General features: G+C 41.9%; 1 protein-coding gene across 1 annotated transcript; it reads right to left on the bottom strand.

Moving 5' to 3' along the window:
* Positions 1–63: 63 nt before the first annotated feature.
* LOC146970799 (discoidin domain-containing receptor 2-like) lies at positions 64–11,097 on the bottom strand. The gene is made up of 17 exons (XM_085804562.1): positions 10,918–11,097; positions 9,789–9,877; positions 8,552–8,654; positions 7,473–7,710; positions 6,052–6,199; positions 5,744–5,846; positions 5,388–5,571; positions 4,658–4,898; positions 4,509–4,574; positions 3,911–4,047; positions 3,071–3,281; positions 2,764–2,987; positions 2,349–2,476; positions 2,037–2,255; positions 1,268–1,502; positions 982–1,131; positions 64–830 (listed from the first exon to the last, which is right to left on the bottom strand). The coding sequence occupies exons 2-17, from the start codon at positions 9,865–9,867 to the stop codon at positions 696–698; spliced, it is 2,601 nt and encodes an 866-aa protein (XP_085660688.1). The 5' UTR covers positions 9,868–9,877; positions 10,918–11,097; the 3' UTR covers positions 64–695.
* Positions 11,098–12,542: the final 1,445 nt, after the last annotated feature.

The following is a 12,542-nucleotide window of genomic DNA, read 5'->3' as shown; positions in this document are numbered from 1 at the left end:
GCGTCTTTGTGCAGCTTGTGTCTAAAAACTGCAGTATGTGAGGAAAAGGACCAACAGAGAGGCAAATATTCATATTTCTTTATTTACAAGACTCTTTGGTTTGACAGCTTTTAAAAATCTTTGCTTTTCTCTATGCTTCAACAATATACAGCTATTTTCTCCTGCAAAAGGATATAAACATGTTTATAAAGAATATAAGAGAGCTTCTGCAAGGTTAAAACACATTCTCATCCAGAAAACAGTCATTATCGTTTCATTCATGTTAAAATTACAAAACAAAAACATAAACACTGATAATGGACAAACAACTGACATTCTCTTATATGTGCAATAGAATTAGATGTAAGTATTAAGAAAAAAAAATCACATCTGCGTTTCAAAACCTAGGATTACCTTGTATTACTCTATAAATACATAGCTTTAGGAAACAAAAAGGAAATAATAAATACAAAAAGGTGTGAATACACTGAGTGAATAGTGCTGTTTAGCTTCATATCTACAATAAAAGTCTCTGTTCAAGTGTATACCCTGCCTTCATTTACTGTTATTGACAGCATGGCAAGCATGTATAAAACAAATGGAAAACATTTTTATTTTTTTTGTTTTCTGACTCCAGATGATCTCCAAATCAATCCATACAGAAAAGAGAAAATAAGAGACAGTGCATGGCAGAGAGAAATTATACGTCCCATCTGCTATGCCAGACTTTCTATCAGCTGAGTGTGCATCTCCTGAAAACTTGGCCTCTGCTTGGCGTTCCTCCTCCAGCAGCTCAGCATCAGATCAGTGTAGACTCTGTCAGGACAACATGGCGGCTTTGGCAGGTACACCTGGGAACAGGAGGAGATATATTGATGTAGTACTGGTGTAAATTTGCAATACATTTATTGCAAATTTGGCACAAATGAGCTTGTAATTTGTGCTTTACCTGTGTACACAAAGCATACTTTGGAAGATTAGTTGTAGTTGTGTGCTGCTCACCTGCTTGCCCTGGTCTCTGAAGAACTCGCCTGTGTTTTCAATGACCTGCTCGTCAGAGAGCTGGGAGTAGGGTTGCTCCTTACACAGAGTCAGAATCTCCCACAGAGTCACACCGAACGCCCACACATCACTGGCCATGGTGAATTTACCCTGAGGGGACAGACAACTTAAACAGCAGTCTGCCAAGCCACATAGATATAGGATACTGGACATAGATACAGTATTACAAACATGATATTTGTACATTTCTCATACACCACTACACACCGATCTGCCCAGCACTCACCAGTAGGATGCTCTCCCAGGACATCCAGCGGATGGGCAGAATGGCCCGGCCCTGGATCCTGTAGTAGTCTCCTCTGTACAGGTTTCGACTCATGCCGAAGTCGGCTATCTTTATGGTGTAGTTCTTACCCACCAGGCAGTTGCGGGTAGCCAGGTCACGGTGGACGAAGTTGAGAGAGGACAAGTACTTCATACCAGATGCAATCTGCACAGCCATCCCAATCAACTTACTGTAGCTAAGATCACAGGGCAACACAAAGACAGAGCAGTCATGAGTATAGTGCACTTAAAGGGATAGTTAATTTATTATGAAATAATAATGTAACATAACATGACAGAGTTGTTTTCAAGGCAATTGCATAGCCGAAAACTACATTCCAGACACAGCTGCTGGGCGGAGTGATTTCACAAGCAAAAGTAGGCCTAGTTCAGAGTATTTTCTTTGTGTGTCGTAATGTTACATAATTATACATGATTATTCCATAGCGTGGTGAATGTGCAGGTCACAACTTCTCCATGAGAGCTGTTTGGAGTTGTTAGATTGTGAATTTTATGAGTTTGATAAGGGACAGGGGACTGCTTTATGTATTGTTACCTGAGCTGCTTGTGTCTCTGCCTCACGGATCTCAAAACAACATGCACCCACAATTAAAGGTTATTACCCTATACTCCTATGACTATAGGGATTATGGCAATGGGTGAATTTGCAAAATGATGAACTATCCCTCTAATAATCCTTATAATAATTTGATGTGAGGATATGAGCCTACCTGACCATGCTCTTCTCCTCCGTCTCCTCTTGTTCTGTCTTGTCTTCATCAGCAGCCTCCTTCAGCCTGAGGGTGCACAGGAACTGGTTCAGGTCTCCATTTTCCATGTACTCAGTGATCATGCAGAGCGGGTCTGTGTCCACACACACGGCCAGCAGACGGACAATGTTGGGGTCCCTCAAACGAGACATGATGCGGATCTCCTTCAGGAAGTCGTTCCTGCAGCACATCAGGGACGAAAATGTGTAATTCACTGACTGACGACTGTATGAATAATGAAAAATTAAAAAAAAAAAAAAAGTTATTTTATACCTTGCGTTCTTGTTGGCGTCTTCCCGCAGTGTTTTAACAGCAACGAGCAGAGGTGACTCATTGTTTCCCTCTATAGACAAAACCTCATCCAAAAAGTCCTGCATGCCCTCCGCCTCACACAAGTGGACCTGTATAAAATCACACTTCATCACTGCACTTGGCTCCACTTGAAACCATCTGTTCAATGCCCCTAAGTGTCGGCTACTTTTCAGCTTCTGTAGTGACTGCATTTCATACTCTGGTGCTTTTACCACAGACCAACATCTATCATTTAGTTTTTAAACTAGAAAGATACATCAGTATAACGACGGCAAAGTGAACACACTCCAATGAATCCAATAACCACTTCCATGAATAATTTCAAAAAATTCCAAGTCAGTGCCAGAAAACATTAGAGTGACAAAACGGGAAGTACTTCTCCAAACTGGCCCTCTCCCAGTTTCTCCTTGAAGGTGAGCTTCTGTCTGGGGAACTCTTTCATGGATGAATCGGTGCCAGCGAAGAGATTCATGTTGACGGCCGTGATGGAGTAGGTGCCGCTGTCTGAAGACTCCTGCAGGCTGATGATGTCTGCCTCCGCATAGTGGGGGGCACTGTCTGAACCGCAGGCTGCCAGGGCTCTGCAGGAGGTGCTCGGTTCTGAAGTTGACCACACAAAATCACACGCTCCAGCAGCTGAAACTCTAGAAAACCTCTACTGTATTTTTTCTCAACCATCTTACCAAGGTGCTCTGTGGACTGAGCGAACTCTGGCAGTTTTCGGATGAGGCGCGAGGGCTCCTGATAGTCAGCGCAGAGGGGGAAGATCCTCTCGTAGGTGGAGTTGGAGGTGGAGCCGCCCTCACTGGACAGGGAGGAGTGGTGGAAGGAGAAGGCCTGGGTCTGGACGGCCAGGCGAGCTGTGAGCTCGTCGTCCAGTATTCGACGAGAGGCCTGTGGAAGTGAGTTTGTGAGAGCTGTGGTCAGTTATATGAGGTTAATATCAAAGAATCCACAAAAGAAGACCTCCCTCTCAAAGTTAGAGGTCAAGGATATTTAGGAAGTGATAAACATAATGAAATGAGTGTGTGCAACATTTCCAACCACAATGTGGACACAAATAAAACCCATTGCCCCCAAACAATTCACTTCACATGTAAAAACACATTAGGTCTTACACTGTTGTATGTCAAATCTATATTTAGTGTAGGCCTGCCAGTTTCTAATGGATAAATTGTGTTTCAGAAGTTTTCAGTGTTTTTTTTTTCTTCTCTTCTCCTTTTCTTTTCTTCCTCTCTTCTCGAGCAGTTTACCACAGGGTGCTGATAGCATTTCTTGCTTGCTTTAAACGGCCTGCTGTGGGGGCTCACAGGGGGCTCACTTCAACTCATACAAGCCCTTTTATAAAAATAAGAAATGCAAAATGTAATTTCCTGTCCTCCCACTATGATGACATTACTCCCCTGCAGGCAAACCCGAACTTTGACCACCAACTGTTTTGTCTTGGGTCATGTGTATAATTGTGTATATTGTCCAGCTTGTTCACAATTAAACAAAAAAAAAAGTGTGTTGTCTCTCTTCACCTTCTCAAGCATCTTTTGCCACACCTGCCGCCACAGGATGATGACTATGATGGTCATTAGGATGGCTATGATAGCCACCAGGCAGCCAATCAGGATCCTTGTATTGCTGTCATCCACTTTATGGAAAGGATCATCCCCTGTTAAAGATGAGAAGAGAGTTGGGAGACGGGACGGATTTGATTTATTCCATCACAGTTCAAGTTCTTATTAAAGCCTATCCCAAAATAATTACATTCTCCACTGAATAATCCCTGTCATGTTTCATTACAACTAGAGCATAGAGAGACATCTATCTTCATGGTAATTAGTCAGTGTTGATGCCACCACAAGGGGGCACTGTTTAACCAAAAGAAAATCTTTTTACACTGAGATGTCCTGCACTTAAATCACAACACGTCACAGTGAGATGCATGACACCGAGCCAAATGATTTAATATTATAAACGAGAGATCTTTTACAAATATATATATATATAAAACTATTATCACCTAATAATAACTGTGGCTGATTGAAGATTTCAGAGTTGGCCTATGTTTTCTCCACTGCCTGATTGTCACTTTACCTACATTAAAAATATGCAAAGGGGCTGGCCTCTGACCTGGAAGTGTGTTTGTGGGGTGTCCATGTTTGCGAGGAGTCAGAGACGTATTATACACCGCCGAGCCTGTGAGTGAAAGAAACAAGTTTATATGGTCAGACAGCAGGCAGATAGCAAACCAAAGTTGTTGTTTTTTTTTGTTTTTTTACCTGACTGGAAGGCCACCTCGCTGAACAGCATCCAAAGGTCACTGAAGTGGAAACGGCATTTGATGGCGCTGGCTGTGCGGTCCCCAAGGGGCACGGTGACAAAGCGGGCGACTTGGCTCACACGGTCAACAGTGGGCCTCAGAGTCACCGGATCGGCCTCCCACTCCGAGCCTGAGCGGAAGTAACAGGTGGCCTGCCTGAACATCCGCACCCCTCGACTAAACATGTTGTTGCAATGCACCTGTGGAGGCGACAGGGGACCACACACGAAAACATGATTAAAACATAAAATCTGCGTCAGTTATTGGGTTATATATCTGCAGGGATGATGACATTTTTCCCCCTCTACTGAGCAGGTGCTCAAAAATGGACAGAGTCTGAGGAGGGAGATGATGTAAGAGGAGGTGCACTGACGACTCATCTGTCTTGCCGTGCTCTCGCTGGGGAAACACCATCTCCCCTCTCTGAATTCCTGCCATAGCACTTACCCATGAGAAATGGCCTAATTATACAGAAAATGTCATTTTCACACGGCTGTGCGATCTTGCATCATTTTACAACTTTTATGTCCCAATAAAATTTGCGGCTGCATTAGAGGATGGGTGCTTGCCCAGTGTGGCACAGCACAGCTCAGTTCAGTCCAGTGTTGACTCAGCAAATTTGTAAAAATATTCCTCTTTCTTCACTATGAAGCGAAACTACCTGAGAAAGTTTCCCTGAACCCCCTCACCTTCATGGAAGTGAAGTTTCGGACGTGGTCAAACTCAAAGATCATCTCTACGTAACCTTTGGGGAAGCTCTTGTTGTTCCAGCCCACATAGTCGTAGCCTGGCCACATGCCGTAGATGTGGCTGTGGAGGAAGTCATCAAGACCCCAGGTTCCATCCGTCAGCTGGCCGAGGCCCTTTGTCAGTCTAGTGGAGGGGATAAATGTATATATACTGTGTCATTTTGAAAGATCTGAAACTTTCACACTATTTTAACCCTCCCCACAATGGCATCCTCCCTTAGTTACAGGAGGTAACGTAACACCTCTATAACTGTGGTCTAGGTCTTTCTTTTGAGAACCAGCAGTTAAATCCAGACCTTTCAGCTGATGCTCCGTTATACACAGAGTCATTGAAGTAGACATCCAGCCCTCTGTAGATCATTTGGTGCCCATCTGGAATACTGTAAGACATCAGGCCATCTGAAAGGAGCAGGTCAACCAATGATTAACTTCAACTATGACCCATGATCATGTTTTACTTAAAGAATGCTTATGGAATATTATAGCAAAAAACGAAATTGATTATACAAACATCAACAACAAAAAACTGGATATCTAAAAAGACTGGATATCTAACATAAACTAGATGTTGCTGGATGTGAAGAATTTAACATAATAGACTAACCCAGCCATTCACAGCCGTAGAGCTCCACTCTCATACACACGATCATGGAGTGATCTGTCACGGGCATGAAGCGGACAAATCGAGCTATGATGGGAGGCTCCAGATCCTTCAGCACCACGTCGTATGCATTCCTGTTTCCCTCGATCACCTGGCAGAGGAGAGGCAGATTACACCAGACTGACAGAAAGAACTGAGAGAAAGCTGTCAGAGATGGACATCTAACCATGTGAGCATACATCGTGTTATTGCTGTGAGCAAAAACCTCTTCACTCTGCAGAAATGAACTTGGATTACTGATTGACAAAATTGCTATGTGTAGCATTTTATCATCATAAATATGTGATGGTCAAATAAATTATGAAACCGGCTTGGTGATCTCTCTCTATCTCATGAATTTCAGATCACATTTTGGTACGAGTTTTGCTGCAGAGAAGACGATGTCTCTTGGCTTCCTCACCAGAGATTGAACAAAAACAGCAACATGCATTTGAGTATCTCTCTGTATGTAGTTGGATAATTAGAATTACATGAATTGATAACAATATTTTACTATTGGATTATATCTTATAAGGTCATGATGTCCGTCTTGAGCCGGTTTACTTCGCCTCTCTGTCACTCCCAATCCACCCACCAGATGCCTAGAGTCTTTCCCACTGGTCCCTGTTTCCTGATTCCACGTTTACTTTCTTCCCCACCCACTCACTTCCCTGCTTCCTCATTAACCGAGCCAGTATTTAAACCTGCTCGTCCCACCTGCTCACCGCCAGATGGTGCGTTGTCTTCCATGGTAAACACCTTTGTTTCCTGCTGCCCTGCCTGTTGTCTGTTCTGTACCTGACTAACACGAAAATACTCGAGTAAAGTGCAACGACTGTAAGTAGGCCTACAGTACATCGCTGAATGTGCTGAGTTATTGTAAAACCACAGTCTTTCATTTTGCTTCAGTGATTATAACAAAGTTAAGTCTCTAAATTTATGTTATAATGATTGAAGTTGCCAAAATACAAACAAAACAAAAATTGCCACTTTGATTTATTTTCCCTCTTTATTCTATAACCACTGTGCATTGGAGTGTGTGTTCTTTGATTTAGGATGACGATTCATACTATTGTACAGATTTAATTTAAGTTTTTGTTGACTTGTCTTGTCTTATTCATGTTGTAATTGTAAATGTATGTTTTAAAAGTACTGTTTTTAAATGTGGACCACAGTAAGACTAGCTCTAGCTAATGGGGATCCTCACAAATAAACAAAAAAACAAATACCTAGGTCTTGATGTGAGACAAATATTGGTAGTACCTTGTATTTGAAAGCACTAGTTCAAAATGTTTGACAGCAACTATAAAAGTGGATGATATATGAATTCAACCATGTGTCAAAGGCCCATCATCACAAACACAGTAACATGTAGCCCTGCTCACCTGCCTTCCCTTCCTATCATGCCAGCCCACCCAGTTGCTGCCGTCGCGGCTGTACTTGATCATGTATCGCTGGGCAAACTCATTACCCATTCCGTCGGCATGGCGACCTTGGGTTCCCACCAGTGTGATGAAGTGCAGCGAGCGTAGGTCCACCTGGAGATACTCTTTGAGGCCGTCCGGCTCTGACATCATGTCAGGGCACCAGGCCCCGTCACCGTCTCCGTTGTCAAAGTCCAGTCTGAAGAGGAGGAGGACACATGAAAGAGGAGACGGTGATGAGGAGGCATGAACATCGAGAGGAGGAGAGGAGAGATAGAGGCAGGTATAAGGAAGAGAGAAAGTAAAGTCAACGGAGTGCCTATATGAGACGGAAAAACTGGTGAATTTAATCTACTACAGTATGTCTGATCTTTTCTGTGTTAATGAATTCATATCTGCATGAGAGCAACTCTGACTACTCTGTATTGCCACTGGTCATATTGTAAAACAGCACTGTAATTATTCAACATGCAGCCAGTTCATCAAACTCTAACATATGCAGAGGTTCAGATTAAACCAAGCTAAGCAGCTGCTGAGCTTCACAGATCTGAGGGTGGTATCGTTCTTTTCATCTCAAGCAAGAAAGAGAATTAGTTTATCTCCCAACCTAAATCCTAACTTTAACCTAATGCTGAATTTATATTTAGTTCATTCTTCACCTTGGGAAGAGAAGCAGTTAAAACAATCAGCAATGTTGTTGCTCTGTTTGTCATCTGATAATTAAGAGCATGTGATTTGAACAAAAGAATTATGGTCTTTTCAACCCCACGTTTTCTAGAGAGAGAGAGAGTTTTCTAGTGGAAAAGAAAATCTTCTGTGCATGCAAGATGTGACGAGGCCAGAGCAGTGGTTAGTTTGAAATAAACAGAGGAAGAATTTGGCACCACCAGGGCACCACACAGGAGTTTCAATTAGAAAGAGAGACAACTTTACATATGATTGTCACTGTGTTTGCTGTATAGTGATATGTATACGCATAGTGCTCACCCAGTGGAAAGGATGTGGAATTGAGATGAAATAAGAGAAATACATAGACATGCCTGCCAAATCGTGCAGCCGTTGACTCAGACCACTGACTGGAGGCAGAGATGTCCTCGTCCTGGATCTGCCCGCCGGTCATCCCAAGAGGATAGCGACACATTTCTACAAATGCACAGAAGCATCACTGAACCTGATGTGCTGCTCATATTTTCAATATGCCTACAAAAAGTTGTATTCTTCCACATGCCATGTGAGTGTTTATCCTTATTGTATATTTTCAGGATGTGAGGGGGTGAGTGTAAAGTTGTCTGACCACGTCCCTTCTCCCCCCTCCTTGGTCCCCTTCCTGCTGCCCTGCAAGGCCTCCAAAGCCAAACAGAGGCATCAGTGTGTAGGTGCCAGTCTAAGCAAAATGAGAAGGGAGGGGCCTCGGAGCTGCCTGCTCTTCATTTTTCAGTCCTCCTCATAATTTCTACCAGAGACACGTGAGAGGATTTTTTGACTTTACGAGCATCTGGTGTCTATTACGTCTGTCCCCATCTACAAACTTCATAAGTTTGACAACAGCAGATGCTATATTTTAGTTAAATATGATTCAGTGGCTGTACTCTGCAGCTGCTCACTGCATCCTCTTAGTGTTTATTCTCCCCATCACTACCTGGTAATTAAGGGACGTCTGTGTTTTAGTCACCTTCCCACTGAACTCCTTGACATGTGCTTTGAGAGAGCAGAAGAACAAATAAGCCTTTTACTGTGCAAATATCCAATGTGGAAAAGTCAAATGAGTGCATGTGTGTGTGTGTGTGTGACAGAGAGTGAAGGTGTGTGTGTGTTACCTACAACTAGCCTAATTTTTTTTTTCTGCGAATGCCCCCCGCCTGTGAAAGGTCTGCCTGTTCTGAGGATATTTGCTGTCTGACCATTAGGTAAACCGCATACACACACTCTCATAGGCGCGCACACACAAAAAACACACACGTTACATTCTTGCATTTTAAGCCCACCCACCTAAAATTGCTTTCCTTCTCCATCTTGTCAACATACCTATCCCTCAGGAATATAAAGAGGTTATTTTAAGCTTGAATATGACATACCCAACTGGACTGGCTCATACCTCAGGCTCTGAACACACACCATGAACTAAACTCAGCTTGTTCGATGATCATGGATAGCTCAACTGCACGTGCAATGAGCAGGGTGGTTCAAGAAACATCCAAGGTGTGATCTCTCTGCAACAACATGTCCTAGCAAATGCACACCCTAAGGAGGACATGGATGTAAAAGACAAATATCTACCTGGGTTGACTTGAGCTCTTGTGGCGGTCGTGGCCAGCAGGATGAAGAGGACATGATGTATGACCAGGTTGACCTCCATGACGGTCCACCTAAAGATGACAGGATGATGATAGATCAAAAAAAAAATGTTTTTCTCATATATCTCATATATGATACTAATACATTTTATATAGTGTAAGACTAAGAACACAGTGTTTATTTAGGATGAGTCAGATGATTCAGAGACTTCATCTGTCATGTGCAAAAAATGTACTGAAATGCAGGGTGGCATATTCTTAAGTCTAATGCATGATATTATATCATAATAAATATGATAAAATAACAGCAATGAGATTAAGAAAAAACTGCAATTAAAAAAAGGAAATAGAAAATTAATCAAAATTCAAAGATCAAAAATCACTTTACTGTGGTGGCAACATTTCAGTGATAGGTAGTAGGAAGTTACACGTGCTTGTTCAAAAGTTAAATATCCCCAAATCTCTGTTGAGACCCACAGTGTTAAATGTAGCTATACACAGACTCCCTTGTAATCCACAGTCCTGCTCTCTTACACAGCACCTACAGTATGAGCTTTTATTTTATTTACCTTGTAGAAGCCACATGAAGCTCTCAGAGACTTAAACCTCCAAGCTCGCTCTGTTAACTTTGACCACTGCTCAGAAAGTGCACTTACTCTCTTTCACGTGGCGCATTCACCAACAAATTGGTGGTAGAGTAGTTCTGTGCTGGCGTGATGTGGGCTTTCTAAGAGTTCAAAGCATCTTGCTTCTTCTTACAAACATTGAAGGAAATGAAGGAACATCAAGCACTAAATGTAACATTCTGAATCACACCAGTAATAGAAAACGGGAAATGTATCTTTCCCTGGAGTTTTTAGCAGATGATCACTGACTGACTTTCTGGTGTCAAAGCTACTTTATAAAGTGTTTAGAATCAGTAAATATAATACAAATCCAAGTAAAATATTTAATCTAATTTATCCTTTGTATTCCTTATACTTATTATGATGTTATTAAACTTGTGTGATGTCACTCTATACTGAGCTGAACCGACACAAACTGACTTGACAGTCAACTTGGACACCAGACCAGGGTTAGTATTCACGTAGGAGAAAAATATGGAGACTTACTTTCACAAGTTCTTCTCTCGTTATTATGAAACCATCTGTCTCAGGGAATATTCCACATCTACTGTGAGTTGATGCATTCAGCACAGCAAGTTGCTGACCTCTTCGTCTGAAGGACTTTCTGGGTATGGAAAAAAAATGAGCGATTGAGAGAGTGAGACGGGAAGAGAAAGAGAGAGAGAGACTGAGAGAGAGGGGGAGAGAGAGAGAGAGGAAACGGAGGCTGATGTAACAGTCTCTCTGGCTGGAGGAAAGAAGGAGAGAAAATAACACAGTTGGGACGTTGAGATGAAGCCAGGATCCCAGAATTCCACCTGATCCACAAATGGTTTCAATTATGGCCCACAAAGGCAGCTGAGAGCAGCAGTTATCTGGCAGCGTCCACCAAGAGCTACTGACAAAAACAGACTGGAGTTCATTTTCCTGCAGAAGAGAACCTGCTAATATCTGAAAAAGACATGATTTTCTGGAATGGAAAAACTATCACATATACAAAACAAGATGAGTCATGCCTGGTGTCATGCAGGTATAGCAGTTTGCCTTGATTATTAAAACATGTTTCAAATCACTGAGAAGGTACACAAAGAGAAGAGAAGTTGGTCACTTAATAACCTGTAACTGGCTTCAACATAACACTGAAAATGTTTGACAGTCAAACTGCTGCCACAGCAACACACATGACTTCCTTCCTTTCTGGAAAGAAATTGAAAAAATAAGAAATATATGATTAAAGACCTTCAGTGTATATTTAAGGCCACACACAGTAGGTCTGACACCATAATAATGTTTTTACATATCTGTGATTCCCATCTTGATAAAAAGAAACTTTTGTCATTGTAAAGTAATTCTTGTATGAGAAGCTTGCACTCGTTTTAAATGCATTGACAAATTGACATTTTGGAAAATAGGCTATGCCAATTTTCTCTCTTAACGAGAGTTATATCTGCATGCTGATAAAGTCGGTTATGTCATTTCTATTCAATTTTTCTCATCTTACCTTGCTAACTTAAGCCAATAAGCTGCTGGGTGAACTAAAGTTTGATGTTTGGTCTGCAGTGGTGTATTTTACTGCCTTGGTCCAGGCTAGAGAAACAAGATACAGATAAACAAGATAAAACAAAGCTAAACTAAGCTAAGCTATAGTTTAAAATAAGTTAAGCTGTTGTTTTCACTAAATATTTAGGCTACTGTACGAGAGTGTCTATCTGCCCTATAGGAAAGAAAGTGGACAATTACAGTGTATTACCAAAAATGTCAAAAATATTCCCATAATCATGAGAAATAGTCCAATCATGAAATATGACCGTCGCTCAATATTAGAGCAGACAGTGATGGATGATCGCTTTCTCCTCAGGAAGACACTGAGAGAGAGAGATTTAAAGATTCATGAGTCATCATAAAGGCTGCTGACTGCCTCAGGTGTTCATGGATAATGAACAGAGACGGAGACTGGTGGCTCAGACCCACTCACATCTGTAAGGGAGCTCAGTTATCCTGCAAACAGATGGTGAGTTTAATGAGAATATTGACAGGCATCATAATGTAGACTAGGGTACAGAGAAAGCAGATAATGGCTAAGAGTCTTTGGAGTAAAGGAACTGCAGCATTTCATTTCAAGCTAAATGCTA

Source organism: Trachurus japonicus, chromosome 17 (genome assembly GCF_045865225.1).
Source record: "Trachurus japonicus isolate A0001 chromosome 17, Traja_1.0".
Classification (NCBI taxonomy): domain Eukaryota; kingdom Metazoa; phylum Chordata; class Actinopteri; order Carangiformes; family Carangidae; genus Trachurus; species Trachurus japonicus.
This window is presented reverse-complemented; position numbering and strand designations above follow the sequence as displayed.